This window comes from Chlorocebus sabaeus, chromosome 17 (genome assembly GCF_047675955.1).
Source record: "Chlorocebus sabaeus isolate Y175 chromosome 17, mChlSab1.0.hap1, whole genome shotgun sequence".
In the NCBI taxonomy this organism is placed as follows: Eukaryota; Metazoa; Chordata; class Mammalia; order Primates; family Cercopithecidae; genus Chlorocebus; species Chlorocebus sabaeus.
This window is the reverse complement of record NC_132920.1, coordinates 31,280,496-31,300,139: the sequence shown is the minus strand read 5'-3', so window position 1 is coordinate 31,300,139 and position 19,644 is coordinate 31,280,496. Positions and strand designations below refer to the sequence as shown.

The following is a 19,644-nucleotide window of genomic DNA, read 5'->3' as shown; positions in this document are numbered from 1 at the left end:
CCTCCCGAGTTCATGCCATTCTCCTGCCTCAACCTCCCTAGTAGCTGGGACTACAGGCGCCCGCCACCTCGCCCGGCTAGTTTTTTTGTAGTTTTAGTAGAGACGGGGTTTCACCGTGTTAGCCAGGATGGTCTTGATCTTCTGACCTCGTGATCCGCCCGTCTCGGCCTCCCAAAGTGCTGGGATTACAGGCTTGAGCCACCGCGCCCGGCCAAGATATATTTTAAAGTTGAAAGTAGCAGGATATTCTGATGGAGTTTGACTTTGGTTTGGGGCCCACTGGGTTTGAGATGCCTTTGAGAAATGAAGGAAGAAGAGAGAGAATACAAGAAAAACTGGCCAGGCACAGTGGCTCATGCCTGTAACACATTGGCTCAGCATTTTGGGAGGCAGAGACAGACAGATCCCTTGAGACCAGCTTGGGCAACATGGTGAAGCCCCATCTCTCCAAAAAATACAAAAGTTGGCTGGGCGTTGTGGCGCCCACCTGTGGTCCCATCTGCTCCGGGGCTGAGGTGGATGAACTGAGCCCGCGCGGTCACGGCTGCAGGGAGTTGTGATTGAGCCACTGCACTCCAGCCTGGGTGACAGAAGAGACCCTGCCTCGAAAAGAAAGCTGAAAACAATGGAAGCATGCCTTCAGAATTCTAGAAAGAAAGTGATTTTCAACGGATAAATCTATATTCAGCCAAATAATCAAGAGTGAAGGTAAAATAATACATTTTTAGGCAAGCAAAGACTCAGGGGTTACCTCCATGGACCCTTTCTTGGGAAGCTATTGGAGAAAATACTCCCGCAAAATGAAGGAGTTTACCAGAGAATGACACGGATCCAGCAAATAGGATCCAACACAGGAAATATTCCAGCTAAGGAGCTGGCTTAAAAAACAAACAAACAAACAAAAGTAGAAATATTAATAGGTTAGCTGGGTGGAATGACTCATGCCCGCGTCCCAGCTACTCAGGAGGCTAAAAGCAAGAGGTTGGCTTGAGTCCAACATTTCCAGGTCAGCCTGGCCACCATAGTGAGATTCCCTTCTCTCAAAAATAATAATAGGTTATTGCCAGATTTGGGGCATTTGGAAAGGAATTCATTGAAGATAAAGCAAAAGTGAAAAAAACAAGAGGGAAGGCTGGTTAGGCAATCATTAATTCTAGGGCAGAAGGAAGTACAGGATAGGAAGTAAGAGCACAATACTCTGTTCTTCTCGACAATGAGCAATATGTACATAGTCATAATGATGTGGTGACTGCTTAGCCCCTAACTCTGGTAACTACTTTGGGATAATATGGGAGGAAAAGTGAAGATAGTGATGGTGTAAGAGCTAAATCCTCATCTGTCATTCAAGAAATCACTTAAAATGTGTAAAATAATCAAGAAATGACTAAGTAGTTATGTGAGGAGAAAAACAGAAGACGTTGCTAAAAGAGTTGAAAGTCATTGCTCTGGAGGATTGGGAGGGATGGGGCAGGGGACGGTTAGGATGCATTATAAACTGAAAAGGCTTTTTAAAATTACATGTATTAATATATGCATCCATTTGAAAAACTGAAAAAATAATAATTTGGAAAAACCCATGAAGGCAACTACCAGAAGGAAAAACTGAGAGAATGAAAAGTGCTTGTCTCTGGAAAGAACAAATGGCAGGACTGTTGCTTTCACTGTAAGACTTTTAGAGCCATTTGATTTTACTTAATCATTTTCATCTATTTCTTTAATAAAACAACTCTATCATAATAAAAAGTTACATTCATTCACAGAAAACAAACAAACAAACAAAAACCCTTCCTGCCCAGCCCATCTCATTCTCCCTGAATCCTCAGCACTAATGAGGACTGTCTCCTTCTCACCTCCCTGGACTGGACTTTTTACCACTGGAAAGTGGATGTGATTTCTAATTTCCGCATGTCCTGGTTTATTGTGCTGCCAGTAAAATAAAATCAAACACACATTGAAAAAATATTAAATAAAATAACCCATAGTGAGCAAAGGTTTACAATGTATTTTTTGGAGTCGAGATCTTCCCATCTCAGCCTTCCCAATACCTGTGAATACAAGCGTCCACCACCAGGCCCAGCTAAGTTTACTTATTTTTATATCTTTTAGAGATGAGCGTGTCACAATGTTGTCCAAGCTGGTCTCCAACTTCTGATCTCAAGCAGTCCTCTTGCCTTAGCATCCTGAACTGCTGGGATTACAGGGGTGAGCTGTCATGCCTGGCTTGTAATTGACTAACACCATCAAGGTTTCCTTCTCCAAGTGTGGACACAGCAGCAGACACCCCTTGTCTCTTGGGTCAGGACACTGGGTACAGTGGAATAGAAAGGCAACAAAGTCCCTGCAGAAAGCGCCCATGTGGAAGAGGTCCAGCAGAGAGGGCCAACTGTCCCAGGGCCACCATATTTAGGGATAACTCCTCTTTCTGGGCAGGACTGTTCTGTGATTACTTTTGTATTCACAATAGTTCTGAAGTCGCAGGATGATGAGACTCAAGACTGGCTGGGATTTGTTTTCAAAAAACCATCTCCAAGATTTGTTGATCTTTTGAATGGTTTTTAGTGTTGCAATTTCCTTCAGAACTTAACTCATTCTTACCATTCCACAGTCTATTTTCAGTTAATAATGTACTAGTACCCATAAATATAGAAATACTGCAATCATTTATCCTCTGTAAAATGTCCATCTTTTATGGTGTAGATATTATATGGAATATATCTGTATAGGTTGTAAGTCCCACGATAAAAAACTTTCTTATCTTTAAATGGTTCTATGTATATAAAGTAAGAATAAATGAAGGGAGCAAGATAGCTTTTTGCACTTAGCTCAGTATTTACCATTTTTGATCATCTTCATCTTTTCTGATAATCTCATTTTCCACCTGGTATCATTTGCCTCTAGTCTGAAGAATTTTCTTTACCAGTTGTTATTGTACAGATCTGCTGGTGAGAAATTCTCTTAATTTTCTTTTACCTGAAATATCTCCTTATTTGCCTATCCTTGAAGGACATCTATGCTGGATATAGAATTCTTAGTTAACCTTTTTGTCTTCCAGCACTTTAAGGATGTTATTCTACTTTCTTATGTTTCTGTGGTTTCTAATAAGAAGTCATGGATCAGGACAAGAGGAACAGAGAAACCAGAACTGGGAAAATAACGTGGTAGACCTAAAACTTGTCATATCAATAATGACAAAAACCTCTATGAATCAACACTCTAATGAAGGGCAGAGATTGTGTGACTTGGTTTAAAAAAACACAGAACCCAACCATATGCTCTTTCCAGACATGCACTATGTTTGTTTGTTTTATTTTAACTTTTATTTTTAGTTAAGGGGCACATGTGCAGGTTTGTTATATAGGTAAACTTGTGTCATGGGTTTTGTTGTACAGATTATTTCTATACCCATTAGTACCCAGCCAAGTATTAAGCCTTAGTACCCATTAGCTATTTTTCCTGATCCTCTCCCTCCTCCCACCCTCCACCCTCAAGTGGACCCCAGTGTGTGTTGTTCCCCTCTACGTGCCCATGTATTCTCATCATTTAGCTCCAATATAAGTGAGAACATGTGGTATATAGATTTCTGTTCCTGCGTTAGTTTGCTAAGAATAATGGCCTCCAAATCCATCCATGTTTCTGCAAAGGACATAATCTCATTCTTTTTATGGCTGTATAGAATTCTATGGTGTATATGTGCCACATTTTCTTTATCCAGTCTACCATTGATGGGCATTTAAGTTGATTCCAAGTCTTTGCTATTGTGAATAGTGCTTCAATAAACATATGTGTACATGTAAGACATGCACTTTCTTTTTTTATTTAATTTATTTTATTGTACTTTAAGTTCCAGGATACATGTGCAGAATGTGCAGGTTTGTTACATACGTGTAGTCTGCCACGGTGGTTTGCTGCACCCATTCACCCATCCTCTAAGTTCCCTCCCCTCACCCCTGACTCTCCAACAGGCCTTGGTGTGTGTTGCTCCTCTCACTGTGTCCATGTGTTCTCACTGTTCAACTCCCACTGAGGAGTGAGAAAAGGCGGTGTTAGGTTTTCTGTTCCCATGTTAGTTTGCTGAGGATGATGACTTCCAGCTTCATCCATGTTTCTGCAAAGGACATGAACTCATTCCTTTTTATGACTGTGTAGTATTCCATGGTGTATATCTACCACATTTTCTTTACCCAGACTATCATTGATGGGCATGTGGGTTGGTTCCATGTCTTTGCTATTGAATATAGTGCTTCAATAAGCATACTTTATAGTCTTTATAGTAGAATGATTCGTATTCCTTTGGGTGTATACCCAGTAATGGGGTTGCTGGGTCAAATAGTATTTCTGGTTGTAGATCTTTGAGGAATGGTCACACCATCCTCCAAAATGGTTGAACTCTTTTACATGAAATGAAATGAAATGAGACCAATAGAAGGACCGGGCATGGTGGCTCATGCCTGTAATTCCTGCATTTTGGGAGACTGAGGTGGGATTATCACTTGAGTTCAGGAGTTTGAGACCAGCCTGATAGTGAGACCTCATGTCTACCAAATAAAAATAATTTTAAAAGAAAAAAGATCAATAGATAGGAAAGGAAGAAACGATAGTCTTTCTTTGTCTCCATCTTCATTGCATATGTAGAAAACACTAGGAGATTATGAAAAAGTCTTTGGAATTAATCATTGAATTTGCAAAATAATTCATAAAATATATGTAATAAGTCACTCAGATAAACATGAAAACATAGAAAACAATACTAGTCATCTAAGAAGTGCAAGTTAAAACCACAATGAGAAGCCATCACACATCACTCAGAATAGGTAAAGTTAAAAAGACATAGGATAAGTCTAAATACTGTCAAGAATATGGAAAAAATAAGAATGTCTGATATTGCTGGTAGGAATGCAAAAAATGTGGCAGCCAATTTGTAAAGCAGTATGGCAACTTCTTATACAGTTGTCCATCTATTACCACATGACCCAGCAATTCCACAAATATGTATTTATCCTAAAGAAATAAAAATGTAAGACCACACTTGTAAGCAGCTATTTCTAGTGGCTTCATTAATAACAAACCCTAGCTGGAGGAATCCACATGTCAATCAACTAGAGAATAGAGAAACCAATGAATAAACTGGGATTCCAGCAATACTCAGCAGCAGCTCACCAACAAAAATGAGTGAATGGCATCATCTCAAACATCGTTATGCTAAGGGAGAGATCAAACGAAGGACTACACAACATATGACTGCATGTCCATTAAATTCTAGAAATTTCACTATTGCAGTGACAGAAAACAGAGTGGTGGTTGAGTGAAGGGAAGGGGTGAGGGTGGGAGGCAAGGATTAAACAGAAAGGGGCATAAAGAAGGTTTTTAGGAAAAAGAAACTGTTCTCTACAGTGCCACAGCTCAGGAGTGACTGAGTGGTGGGAACTAAGGGGAGAGGAGGGTGTGAGGGATGAGGGCAGAGAGAAGGGCTGGGGAAGCAGGAGCTGAGGACAAGGAGCAGGGGAAAGGACTCCAAAGCAGTAGAGGAGCCTAGCAGGGGGTTGTCTGCATTCGGTGTTTCTCTACTGGGCAGTGTGGTAGTACATGACTATAAATAATTACCAATATTCACCAAAAACCGCAGCTAAAACTGGTGAATTTTATTACATGTAAAAAGGCGGGGGGAGGCAAAAATAAAGATATTTTTAGATCATCAAAACCATAAAACTCATTTAATTTTAAAGGAAATTCTTCAGGGTGAAGGGAAATGATACTAGATGGTGACCCAGATACACAGAAAGGAACAATTAACAACAGGAATGATGCACATACACGTGTCACATTCACACTCATTTTCTTAATTTCCTGAAGACATGTGGCTGCTTGTCTAAAACAAACAGTATTACACTGTATCACTGAGTTTATAATACAGATTGATGTAATATATAAAGCAATAATAGCATAATGGTAGGTTAAATGAAACTACACTGTTACAAGTATCCTTTATTTTGCCGGATGTAGTTTAATAGAACCTGAACTTCACTGTGAAAAGTCAAGGAATCGGGTTTCCATTCTTACAACAATAAAAAACTAGTGTAAAGAAATAAAGCTAAAAGCCACTAGGAAAATTAAAACTATAAACTAAAACCTGTTTATTTGACACATAAGAAAGTAGCAAAGGAGGGACAGAAACAAAAAGATAGGAGACAAATTGAAAACATTTAGCAAAAAGATAAACCAAAATCCAGCCATAGTAAGTGAAGAAATGACACGACCTTGCTCACGTTAGCAGGACCGCTGAGCACTGTGGGGAGAACAGACATGGGCAGGAGCTGAGGGACAGTGTTAGTGCCACAATTCAGGAGTGACAGGGTAGCGGGGACTAAGGGGGAGGTGTGAGGATGAGAGGGGCAGAGAGAAGGGTTGGAGAAGCAGGAGGTGAGGAAAAGAAGAGAGGAAAGAATTCTAAAGCAGTGGAAGAGCCTAGCAGGGGGTTCTTTGCATTCAGTATTCAATACATTTTGTTGGACTTCCTAAAAACTAATTGGCTCCTTACGATTAAAAAAAAAAAGAGTTACAAAAATACCAAGTGTCCAGATAAAATATGCACACTGCTTAGATGTGCATAGTTCAAGAAAACAGGCAGTGCTTGAGCGTCGGTGAAGAGAAGAGCATTGGGACTGCATGCAGCACTCGCAACTTTGAGGTGATGACTACAGGCTCCCGGTTGCAATAGACAGTAACAAACTCTGCTTCTTTGTATTCAGGAGATGTTCTGGACTCACACAGAGAAACTAGGACTAGGGAATGAACGTAATTTTAAATGCAACAACTCAGTCACAGATCCATAGTCTGGGAAAGTAAAACTTAGGAGCTTTGTAATGCTGTTTTGACACAGGTCTTTTACAAATTGGATTTCTAATCATTCAGGGATTACCAATATTGTGCTACCTACTGTATTAATAAACAAAAAGGAAACTTCATGTCTATGAGAATCTCTATGTGGTGCCTTCAGACAAAACTTCACCAGGTTTAGAGAGAAAACCCCTGTCTCTACACCTCCATTCCCAGGGCGAGCTCACTCTCTGGCATGAAGTTCCCTGTGGTGAGTTTCCCTGCACAAAGGTCCAAGGGGAGAGGTAAGGAGTGGGAGGCAGGGAGTCCAGTTCAGGGACAGTGATTCCAGGACGAGTAGGGAAGGGGAACGATCTGGGCGCAGCCTGGGGGTCTCTCCCTGGTTTCCACAGACAGATCCTTTTCCAGGACTCAGGCAGACAGTGTGACAAAGAGGCTTGGTGTAGGAGAAGAGGGATCAGGACGAAGTCCCAGGTCCCAAGCGTGGCTCTCAGGGTCTCAGGCTCCCAGAGCCTTGTCTGCATTGCGGAGGCGCAGAGTTGGGGATTCCCCACTCCAGTAGTTTCACTTCTTCTTCCAACCTGTGTCGGGTCCTTCCTCCAGGATACTCGTGACGCGTCCCCAGTTCCCACTCTCATTGGGTGTCGGATGTCTAGAGAAGCCAATCAGCGTCGCCGCGGTCTCAGTTCTAAAGTCCCCACCCGCCCATCCGGACTCAGAGTCTCCTCAGACGCCGAGATGCGGGTCATGGCGCCCCGAACCCTCCTCCTGCTGCTCTCGGGGGCCCTGGCCCTGACCCAGACCTGGGCCGGTGAGTGCGGGGTCGGGAGGGAAATGGCCTCTGCGGGGAGGAGCGAGGGGACCGCAGGCGGGGGCGCAGGACCGGGGAGCCGCGCGGGGAGGAGGGTCGGGCGGGTCTCAGCCTCTCCTCGCCCCCAGGCTCGCACTCCTTGAGGTATTTCAGCACCGCCGTGTCCCGGCCCGGCCGCCGGGAACCCTGGTATCTCGAAGTCGGCTACGTGGATGACACGCAGTTCGTGCGGTTCGACAGCGACGCCGAGAGTCCGAGGATGGAGCCGCGGGCGCCGTGGATGGAGCAGGAGGGGCCAGAGTATTGGGAAGAGGCGACACGGAGAGCCAAGGGCAACGCACAGACTCACCGAGGGAACCTGAGGACCGCGCTCCGCTACTACAACCAGAGCGAGGGGGGTGAGTGGCCCCGGCCCGGGGCGCAGGTCACGACCCCTCCCCACCCCCCACGGACGGCCCGGGTCTCCCTGAGTTTCCAGGTCCGAGATCCGCCCCGAAGCCGCGAGGCCCGCCCAGACCCTCGACCGGGAAGAGCCCCAGGCGCCTTTACCCGGTTTCATTTTCACTTGAGGCCAAAATCCCCGCGGGTTGGTCGGGGCGGGGCGGGGCTCGGTGGGCGGGGCTGACCGCGGGGGCGGGGCCAGGGTCTCACACCCTCCAGTGGATGTATGGCTGTGACCTGGGGCCCGACGGGCGCCTCCTCCGCGGGTATGAACAGTTCGCTTACGACGGCAAGGATTACATCGCCCTGAACGAGGACCTGCGCTCCTGGACCGCCGCGGACATGGCGGCTCGGTTCACCCAGCGCAAGTGGGAGGCGGCCCGTGCGGCGGAGCAGCTGAGAGCCTACCTGGAGGGCAAGTGCCTGGAGTGGCTCCGCAGATACCTGGAGAACCAGAAGGAGTCCCTGCTGCGCGCGGGTACCAGGGGCAGTGGAGAGCCTTCCCCATCACGTCTAGAGCGCCCGGGATGGCATCCCATGAGGAGGGGAGGAAAATGGGATCAGCACTAGAATGTCGCCCTCCCTTGAATGGAGAATGGCATGAGTTTTCCTGAGTTTCCTCTGAGGGCCCCCTCCGCTCTCTAGGACAATTAAGGGATGACGTCTCTGAGGAAATGGAGGGGAAGACAGTCCCCAGAATACAGATCAGGGGTCCTCTGACCCCTGCAGCAGCCTTAGGCACTGTGAATTTTTCTCTCAGGCCTTGTTCCCTGCCTCACACTCAATGCGTTTGAAGGTCTGATTCCAGCTTTTCTGAGTCCCTCGGCCTCCACTCAGGTCAGGACCAGAAGTCCCTGTTCCTCCCTCAGAGACTAGAACTCTCCAAGGAATAGGAGATTATCCCAGATGCCTGTGTCCAGGCTGGTGTCTGGCTTCTGTGCTCCCTTCCCCACACGAGGTTTCCTGTCCATTCTCAGGGTGGTCACATGCGTGCTGGTGGGGTGTCCCATGAGAGATGCAAAGCGCCTGAATTTTCTGACTCTTCCCATCAGATCCCCCAAAGACACACGTGACCCACCACCCCGTCTCTGACCATGAGGCCACCCTGAGGTGCTGGGCCCTGGGCTTCTACCCTGCGGAGATCACACTGACCTGGCAGCGGGATGGGGAGGAGCAAACTCAGGACACCGAGCTTGTGGAGACCAGGCCAGGAGGAGATGGAACCTTCCAAAAGTGGGCAGCTGTGGTGGTGCCTTCTGGAGAAGAGCAGAGATACACGTGCCATGTGCAGCACGAGGGATTGCTGGAGCCCCTCACCCTGAGATGGGGTAAGGAGGGGGATGAGGGGTCTTGTCTCTTCTCAGGGAAAGCAGGAGCCCTTCTGGAGCCCTTCAGCAGGGTCAGGGCCCCTCACCTTCCCCTCCTTTCCCAGAGCCATCTTCCCAGTCCACCATCCCCATCGTGGGCATTGTTGCTGGCCTGGCTGTCCTAGCAGTTGTGGTCACCGGAGCTCTGGTTGCTGTTGTGATGTGGAGGAGGAAGAGCTCAGGTAGGGAAGGGGTGTGGGGTGGGGTCTGGGTTTTCTTGTCCCACTGGGGGTTTCAAACCTCAGGTAGAAGTGTTCACTGCCTCATTACTGGGAAGCAGCATCCACACAGGGGCTAACCCAGCCTAGGGCCCTGTGTGCCAGCACTTACTCTTCTGTGCAGCACATGTGACAGTGAAGGATGGATGTATCACCTTGATGATTGTGGTACTGGGGTCCTGATTCCAGCATTTACGAGTCAGGGGAAGGTCCCTACTAAGGACAGACCTTGGGAGGGCAGTTGGTCCAGGACACACAGCTGCTTTCCTCCTGTTCCCTGATCCTGCCCTGGGTCTGTAGTCATAGTTCTGGAAATTTCTCTTGGGTCCAAGACTAGGAGGTTCCTCTAAGATCTCATGACCCTGCTTCCTCCTAGCCCCCTCACAGGACATTTTCTTCCCACAGGTGGAAAAGGAGGGAGCTACTTTCAGGCTGCGTGTAAGTGGTGGGAGTGGGAGTGTGGAGGAGCTCACCCATCCCGTAATTCCTCCTGTCCCATGTCTCCTGAGGGCTCTGACCAGCTCCTGTTTTTGTTCTACCCCAGCCAGCGACAGTGCCCAGGGCTCTGATGTGTCTCTCATGGCTTGAAGAGGTGAGATTCTTGGCGTTTAGTGGGGGTGGGGGGCAGAGGGGAAAGGCTTCGGTAATGGAGATTCTTTGATTGTAACATTTCAAGTGTGTGATGGGTTGTTGAGAGTGTCATCACTTACCATGACTGACTTGAATTTTTTTGTTCATTACTTGTTTTCTGTAGCTTGAGACAATTGTCTTGTGTGGAACTGAGATGCAGGATTTCTTCATGCCTCCCTTTTAAAGAGACTCTGGCATCTCTTTCTGCAAAGGCATCTGAATGTGTCTGTGTCCTTGTTAGCATAATGTGAGGAGGTGGAGAGACAGCCCACCCCCGTGTCCACCGTGACCCCTGTTCCCACACTGACTTGTGTTTACCCCCGAGTCATCTTTCCTGTTCCAGAGAGATGGGGCTGGATGTCTCCATCTCAGTCTCAGCTTTATGTGCACTGAGCTGCAACTTCTTACTTCCCTACTAAAAATAAGAATCTGAATATAAATTTGTTTTCTCAAATATCTGCTATGAGAGGTTGATGGACTAATTAAATAAATCAATTCCTGGAATTTGAGAGAGCAAATAAAGACCTGAGAACCTTCCAGAATCCGCATGTTCGCTGTGCTGAGTCTGTTGCGGGTGGGGGTGGAGAAGGCAGTGAGGAGCCCAGTGTGGACTGTGCCTGTACCTAGTTGCTGTTCAGTTCTTCATGGACTTTGTGTGGTCAGTCCTCGACTGAGTCACCTTCACTGCTCCATCGTCCTTGTCCCTTCAGTGGAAACTTGTCCAGCAGGAGCTGTGACCACAGAGGCTCAGACATTACCGAGGGCAGCCCCTGCATACGGGGGTCTCTGTGTATTCTGAGACAAATTTTCAGAGTCATTCACCTCCTGCCCTGCTTCTAGAGCTTCTGTTCTGCTCTGCTCTCCTGCCCTCTCTCCCTGCCCTGGTTCTAGTGATCTTGGTGCTGAATCCAATCCCAACTCATGAATTTATAAAGCAGAGTCTAATTTAGACTTATGTTTGTCTGTGAAATTGGACCCATCATCAAGGACTGTTCTTTCCTGAAGAGAGAACCTGGTTGTGAGTTGCAGTGTGCTGGGGTGGGGGGTGCGGGGGGCGTTGCTGTAGAAAGAGGGATGGGGGAGGGAGGACAAACAAGCAGCACTGCTGAGAAAAACATAGGCGGTCTCTATCTTAGTGTGAGGGGACCTTGTGCTGAAGCTGCCACAAAGCAGCATTTGGCCTAAGGCTATGTTAATAAAGATACTGTCTTTAGAATAGGGAGGTGCTCTACAGTGATCATTCATTCAACTGACCTTTGTCATTGGCCAGACGTGGGACAGAATGGTTCTGCATCTGGGAACACCACTGAAGTAAAATCAGAAAAGTCTCTGGTCTTTTGTAGCCTATGTTCCAGTGGGAAGAGGCAGACGATAGATACGCTATAACCAGAGTAAGGAAGGAAAGTGCTAGAAGGTGGTAAGTGCTGTGAGGCAGGTGATCCAGGATGTGGGCAGTGGGGACAGGGAAGGTGGCTGTTGTGCTGGGTAGTCAGTGTGTGCCTTGTTGCAAAGGTGACCTCTGAGGAAGGATTTGAGGGACATGAGGATGTCTGGGGAAGTTCTTTCCAGGTAGAGGATCCTCCAGTCCAAATGCACTATGGCAGGAAGGTGTCTGTGTTCCCAGAAGAGCAAGGAGGCCAGGAGGGCTGGACAGACAAACTGAGGTGAGGTCAGAGGTGCGGCCAGAGCAGGTGGGCTTGAGGGGAATGGGGTTGGATCTGACCTTTACTCTGAGTGGGATGAAGAGTTAAAGGACAGTTTTGAGCAGAAGGAGGGCCATGATATAACTTATGTTTTAAAAGGATCTCTCTGACTGCTGTGCTGACAACAGAATTGAGAGATGAGGGACGAGGGAGGCAGCGGGGAAAACAGTAGGAAGCCAGTGCACTGTTTCAGGCTGGAGATGTCAGTTACCTTGACTGGGCTGTGAGCAGGGGAAATAGTGGGACGTGAGGGGATTCTGGATGCATTTGAAGATGGACTCACAGCATTTGTCAATGTATTGTATCTGTGGTGTGAGAAAGACGAATCAAGGACGCCCGTAGTTGTAAAATGAGTGAGTAGAAGGAAGGATGGAGCTGCTGTCAGTGGAGATGGGGAGACTCTGGCAGGAGCATACTGAGGAGGGGGCATCACAGGCACTCAGTGGAGATGTCTAGTAGGAATGCAGGTGAGGGAGCTGGGGTGGAATTTGGACAGACAACCCCAGAGTTTAAAGGAAAGGAGAAATAGACTGGGCAGGAGAAAAAGATTTAGGAGGTCACACCACATAAACGATACTTAAAACCTCAAGCATGGATGAGGGAACCAAGGGAGTGATTGACTGTGGAAAACAATGAGGACACAGACTGAACCCTGGACCTCCAGTTCTAAGGGATGTGATCAGACCACACCCAGAGCAGACTGCACAGTTCTGACCCTAAGTCTAGAGGACACTTAGACAAGGAACTCCCATGTGCACAGGGATCACCCAGACGTGGTGCTGAGATCCAGGAAGTCTGGAGTCAAGCAAGAGATTCTGTATTTATGACAAGGCTGGAGCTCATATTGCTGTTCTCCAGATCACACTTGGAGTAGCAAGAACACCAGGATCCCACATGTCTGAGCATCAGCCTTACCTCTAGGGCTTGTTATGTAAATGATTCGCTGGTCTTGTGCATAATACTCTGAGACAGGGTTTCTGGGGAGTGGCCTGAGTATTTTCTAAGCCCCCTGCCATATTGAAGTCATGTTTATCACTGAGGAGATTGGAAATGTTTTAGAACCTGATTGTCAGGAAACAGGGACAAAGACCAAATATTGTTATTGGACCACAGATCACACCCTGGTTTCGACCACATTATCTCTTTTTATAATATTTATTATTTTATTTTAGAGATAATCTCTTGCTCTGTTGCCCGGGGTAGAATGCAGTGGCACAATCATAGCTCACTGTAACCTTGAATTCCTGGACTCGAGTGATCCTTCTGCCTCAGCCTCCTAAGTAGATAGCATTACAGGTGCACACCACCATATCCAACTAATTTTTAAATACTTTGTAGGAATGGGTCTCAGCATTTTGCCCATGCTGGTCTCAAACTCCTGGCCTTAAACAATCTTCCTACTATTGGCTCCCAAACTGATGGAATCACAAGCGTGAGCCACTGTGCCTGGCCAATCACAGATCTCCTACACCAGAAGAGTCATAACAGTGAAAAGATCCTGGTACATTACCAGAATCCTCTTTGGTGATTAACAATGATCCCCGGGCAGTCCCAAAACAGGCATAGTCTCAGCAAAATATTACTGCACCCTTTCAGGTATCTGGTGAAATTGAGCTAAGAGACAATACCATCTCTTGCTTATACTGCTTTCGAGTAGTTCATGTAACACTAGATTTTCCTTATTACATAACCCATTTATTAATTCATTTACCCTCAGCTACTATTTCTCCTTCTCTTCATTTATACTAAACATTTATAATTTTGGAAGGAACACTACATTCTGCTGCTGTACTGGCTTAGACTTCGGGGACCAATACTGTTCTAGCAATTGTCTCGCATCATCCATTCCAGTTCATAGAGGGTAGGGTTATGCAGGTAGAGAACTGGGTGGCTATCTGACCCCAGGCAATACAGCTGCATTCAGTGTTAGCCCCAACTTTGCCAGATGCAGTGAAGGCACAACCTTCTTCTCCAGGCCCTTAGGAATTATTACATAAAGGACATAAAATATATTTACAGTTTCTTGCTTAGGAATAATTCCTGTTTCTGGACTCTATTTGCATCCCTAATCCTGGGACCACTGCATCAGGGATGAGAAAAGCAAGTTGAGGTGAATTACAGTCATTGTTCCAGTGTCCTCCCACCATGGGAAGGAATATATGTAGATCACACCAGCACCTTCCCCTGATCCACCAGGAAAAGAGAGGATACTCTCATGTCAAGTGTGAGCACACTCATGAAGGTGTATAAGCCCACCCTTGCTTTATACACCCAATGTTTCAACTGGCTATTTTAATTCTCTATGGAACTCTTCCTTTTAGGAGGATGTCTCTCTGACCATTGTTGGACATTTTGAGCAGGTGCATTTTCCAGTGTAAAGAAATGTGACTCGGTGGTCTACATGGTTGCAGTACGTCCCATTCAAGTTCTTTGTAGCACTCCGAGCTTTTGCATCTGAGATAAAGGAGGAACCTCTCTTAGAAGCCTGCCATGGACTCCCAACCTGGAAATAAAGAAAAACATTCAGTTTCTTCAAGAGAAATTCCAGGCACCTGGCCAGCCCTAAAAAGTAAGTGAGTGATGTTATAAACAAGAAGGTAATGATAGCTTAAAACAATAGCTAAGAAAGTTAGAGTCACAAGATGTTTGATTCTCTATAGAAACTAAAAGTAACATCTTAATATATGTCCCTGAGTTGTTTTTCAGAAACATGGAATCCCACCTAATAGATCTACTGACAGGGAGACCACAGATAAGGGGAAACTGAGGACTGAAATCTGACCGCTGTTCTTTGTTCTAAATTTCTTCCTGAGGGGACTGGAGAGAGTCAAGGCTATAGGCCAGGCCTGAACATTCCTCTCTACTCCCCTAGCTGTGTAAGGAACCTTTGCTTCCTTATCTATCACAAATCAGAGAATCTTTAAATCTACTTAAGACCTGTAAGCTCCCTCAACAGGATTTTCCACCTTTTAAGGCCGAAGCAGTGTGTCACTTCTAGGCATTGATTTATGATGTTGCCTGTAACTCTGCTTTCCCAAAATTTGCCCCCGCCTTTAAAAATCCTTGATTGTGAGCCATCAAAAAGGGTGGGTCTTAAGCATGAGTTGCCCGATTCTCCTTGTTTGGCGCCCTGCACATAAATGCCCTCCTTTCTCCCACTATAATCTCAGTGTGGATGTTTGCTTTTACTGCCCCAGGTGAGTGGACCCCAGTTTAGTTTGGTAACACACCTACCACCAGCTGAACAAAGCCCACTCCAGGGTGAGGATCTATTCCTGCCAAGACCCATTTGCTGCTTCCTGGGGCTAATGGTATCAGTCTAACTTGCCAGCTATGTAGTTTCAAGGCCTTCCCACAAAAGAATCTGCCACATAGCCATATGCTATCTCTCTTTTCTGTTAAAGAAAGCCCTTCTTATGTGTATTTTGTGCTGTGATGTGTGGAATGCAAGAGAAATATGTCTTGATTCCACCTATCTCTGCATTGCTAAGGCCCCAATGTCTACTTATTTCATGGACTCAGGTGATCACCACAAGCAAACGTGGATTTTGTTGTTGTTGTTGCTTTTGAGATGTGGTCTTGATGTTTCCCTGGCTGGCCTCAAATGTTGCTCAGGCTAAAATCTAACTCCTGGACTCAAGATATCCTTCTGCCTCAGCCAGTCTCATAGCTGGAATTTCAGGGGCAGCTGGCAAACACTTGGAGATAAATTCTTGTTGATTTCAATCACCTTCCAAACCTGGAAGGGAGTTATTCTGAGGGGCCCTGAACAGCACTGAGGGGACGGTGCCAAATGATTCATGAGAAACTGACCTCATGATCCAACCACCTCCCTCCCTCCAGGCCCCACCTATAATGCTGGGGATCACATCTCGACATGAGATCTGCACAAGAACAACATCCAATCTATATCAGGAACCAACAGATCTTACATTAATCAACCCCTCAAATTACCATAGTGATTTCCATAGGACTTGCCTCATATGGGCATTCTTTTCATAGGTAACTTTCCCATTGCTCTCCTGATTACTTATACGGCCAGGCCATTAGTCACTCCCTATAAATCAGTAAAAACTAAAACATAGGAGCTTTATCATTGTTCAATTCTTCCACCACTGCTAAGAAAACACTATGCAATTAAGTCCACAAGAGCTCTTCTGTTTTTACCTTCTGTGATAAAAGAGGTGGACTTCCAAACAGGATGTTGTCCATTCATCTTGCAAACGCTCTACACAAACCAACCAGCTGTTTGTGGGTCAGTTGACTGATACTTCAGTTCAAATCCCAGTGCTATCTGCTGCAGAGTTCCCTCTTCCTCGAGGAAAGTTAGTGTTTTGTTTAATTTACACCTTCAATGAATGGAATGAAGCCCACTGACATTATAGACATCAATCTACTTTATTCAAAGTCTAGCTATTTATATGTTAATCTCATCCAACAAATATCCTCACAAATCACCCAGAATAATGCTTGACTACCTATCTAGGCACCATGCTTTAGCCAAGATGACCAATAATTTTTTTTTTTATTATAATTATACTTTAAGTTCTAGGGTACATGTGCACAAGGTGCAGGTTTGTTACATATGTATACATGTGCCATGTTGGTATGCTGCACCCATTAACTCGTCATTTACATTAGGTATATCTCCTAATGCTATCCTTCCCCACTGATCCTACCCCATGATAGGCCCTGGTGTGTGATGTTCCCCACCCTGTGTCCAAGTGTTCTCATTGTTCAATTCCCACCTGTGAGTGAGAACATGCAGTGTTTGGTTTTCTGTCCTTGCGATAGTCTGCTGAAAATGATGGTTTCCAGCTTCATCCATGTCCCTACAAAGGACATTTGGGTTGCTTCCAAGTCATCGCTATTGTGAATACTGCTGCAATAAGCATACATTTACATGTGTCTTTATAGCAGCATGATTTATAATCCTTTGGGTATATACCCAGTAATGGGATCACTATGTCAAATGGTATTTCTGTTCTAGATCCTTGAGGAATTGCCACACTGTCTTCCACAATGGTTGAACTAGTTTACAGTCTCATCAACAGAGTAAAAGTGTTCCTATTTCTCCACATCCTCTCCAGCACCTATTGTTTCCTGACTTTTTAATGATCGCCATTCTAACTGATGTGAGATGGTATCTCATTGTGGTTTTGATTTGCATTTCTCTGATGGCCAGTGATGATGAGCATTTTTTCATGTGTCTGTTTGCTACATAAATGTTTTCTTTTGAGAAGTGTCTGTTCATATCCTTTGCCCACTTTTTGTTTGATTTTTTCTTGTAAATTTGTTTAAGTTCTTTGTAGATTCTGGATATTAGTCCTTTGTCAGATGAGTAGATTGTAAAAATTTTCTCCCATTGTGTAGGTTGCCTGTTCACTCTGATGGTAGTTTCTTTTGCAGTGCAGAAGCTCTTTAGTTTAATTAGATCCCATTTGTGTATTTTGGCTTTTGTTGCCATTGCTTTTGGTGTTTTAGCCATGAAGTCCTTGCCTATGCCTGTGGCCTGAATGGTATCGTCTAGGTTTTCTTTTAGGGTTTTTTTGGTTTTAGGGAGGACCAAAAAAATGAATTATGACATTCTTCAATATAAGAATACTCTGAGGAAATTAGCCTGTGACCGAATAAAACAAGTAGCAAACAACTGTTTCTAAAAATTTACAACCAATAGTCAAAAAGCCCTCCCTATAGATTGTTTCTCAAGTTTACTCTATAATTCTGGGTAAAAAACAAACAAACATGTATTTATTGAAAAGCACAGAAGAAGAGAAAATTGAAAAAGCAGAAAGTGAAAAAACTAATAATAATAATACAGATGACAGCAGGTATTTCATTGGAAACAATACATATAAGGAGACAGATGAGCAACATCTTTAGAGTCCTAAAAGGAAAATGCTGTGAAACTAGATTCTATTCCCGGAAAACAATACCTTTTTCAAATATATATGTATAATTTTAATTGACAAAGTATAATACATTTGTGAGATATTGTTTGATGTATTGATATATGTATACCTTGTGTGATGATTAAATTAAGCTAACACACCTCGAATATATCTATCAAAAAATAAAGGGATTTTAGGCCAGGTGCGGTGGCTCATGCCTGTCATCCCAACACTTTGGGAGACTGAGGTGGGCAGATCACGAACTCAGGAGTTCAAGACCAGCCTAACCAACATGGTGAAACCTTGTCTCTACTAAAAATACAAAAATTAGCTAGGCATGGTGGCACGCACCTGTAATTCCAGCTGCTCAGGAGGCTGAGGAAGGAGAATCACTTGAACACGGGAGGCGGAGGTTGCAGTGAGCCCAGATCACACCATTGCACTCCAGCCTGGGCAATAGAGTGAGATTCTGTCTCAGAAACAAACAAACAAACAAATAAACAAACAAAGGGATTTTAGACATACAGTGAGTAAAAAAACAACCAGCAGATCTAAACTATAATAAATGTTTCAGTCCTCTAGTCAAAAAGAAAATTAAGGGACTAGTTGGCATAGCATTTGATGATGAAGAGACAGCTTCATTGACCCCTCCCACTGAGACAGAGAATGCAGCCCCGGGGCCTGGGAATTCCTCAACCCAATCCACCACTTTGGGCACCTGCACACTCCTCCTAGGTACCTGAGGTTGGGTGCTATCACTTTAGCTGTCACTTACCTGAAAACACCACCTATGGGCATCCCACCCAGCCTATCACAGCTGCCGCTAACAATGCACACTGCTTGGGACCCAGAGAATCAGCCCACCATTGCCACTGCCAAGCTAGCTGCCCAGGAGACAAAGACCCCACCCACCCACCCACCCAGTCAACCACTGCCACTACTGGCAACCAAGCAAGCCACCCAGAGGCCCAGGAATCAACCCACCAGGAACCACCAACACAAATACCAATATACACCATCTTGGGGCACAAAGATAGGAACATTCATCACGCCACTGCCACCACTGGAGACTGAAGACTGTCTCATGTGGCATCCCAGCCCCCCAGCACATCGTCACCACAGTCTCACTAATAACCACACCCTAATGCACAGAAGAAATCACAGATACCATTAATATTGTCTACAGCCAAAGAAATTATACAGAGACCATAATACTCTACTGTGTACTACACCCAGAATCAAATCCAAAGTACCCCACACAACCAACACCATAGACTTATCTTCAGGAAGAAGTTCTCCACAATGAAACAAAATTCAAAAATAGGAAGAACTGGCTGTTATATCAGATGCAAAAATGTTAATGTTAGAACACAGAAACATGAAAAAGCAAAAAAGAAAGAAAAGCCCCAAAGGAACACAATAGATCTTAATCAAAAAGAAATTATCAAGATTCCAGATAAAGGATTCAAAACATTTATTTTACAGAAGTTCAGTGAGATACAAAAGAATTGTGAAAAAACACAAAGAAAACATAAAAATAATTCAGGATATGAATAAGAAGTTCACAAAAGATATAGATTTAAAAAAAAAAAACAGAAATTCTGGATTAAAGAATTCATGACATGAAATTCCAAATACATTTGAAAGCTTCAACAACCAACAATACTAGGTCAGGCAGAAGGAAGAATTCCAAATCTTGAAGATGTACATTGTAAAATAATTCAAAAAGACAAAAACACACACACAAAA

General features: G+C 44.9%; 1 protein-coding gene across 6 annotated transcripts; it reads left to right on the top strand.

The window, feature by feature from the left end:
* Positions 1–7,054: 7,054 nt before the first annotated feature.
* On the top strand, positions 7,055–18,782 carry LOC119623524 (class I histocompatibility antigen, Gogo-B*0103 alpha chain). Of its 6 annotated transcripts, none has more exons than XR_012089102.1 (9): positions 7,055–7,084; positions 7,438–7,645; positions 7,774–8,043; positions 8,289–8,564; positions 9,139–9,414; positions 9,519–9,635; positions 10,077–10,263; positions 14,365–14,573; positions 16,995–18,782. XR_012089102.1 is itself a non-coding variant. In XM_073005834.1 (9 exons), the coding sequence occupies exons 1-8, from the start codon at positions 7,070–7,072 to the stop codon at positions 10,257–10,259; spliced, it is 1,176 nt and encodes a 391-aa protein (XP_072861935.1). In that variant the 5' UTR covers positions 7,055–7,069; the 3' UTR covers positions 10,260–10,263; positions 10,426–10,843. The 6 variants fall into 6 exon arrangements, 4 of the variants coding, with proteins under 4 accessions (XP_072861935.1, XP_072861934.1, XP_072861932.1 ...); XR_012089103.1 differs by having other exon boundaries at positions 14,326–14,573; XM_073005834.1 differs by lacking the exons at positions 14,365–14,573; positions 16,995–18,782 and adding an exon at positions 10,426–10,843 and having other exon boundaries at positions 8,289–8,501; positions 10,077–10,109; positions 10,216–10,263.
* Positions 18,783–19,644: the final 862 nt, after the last annotated feature.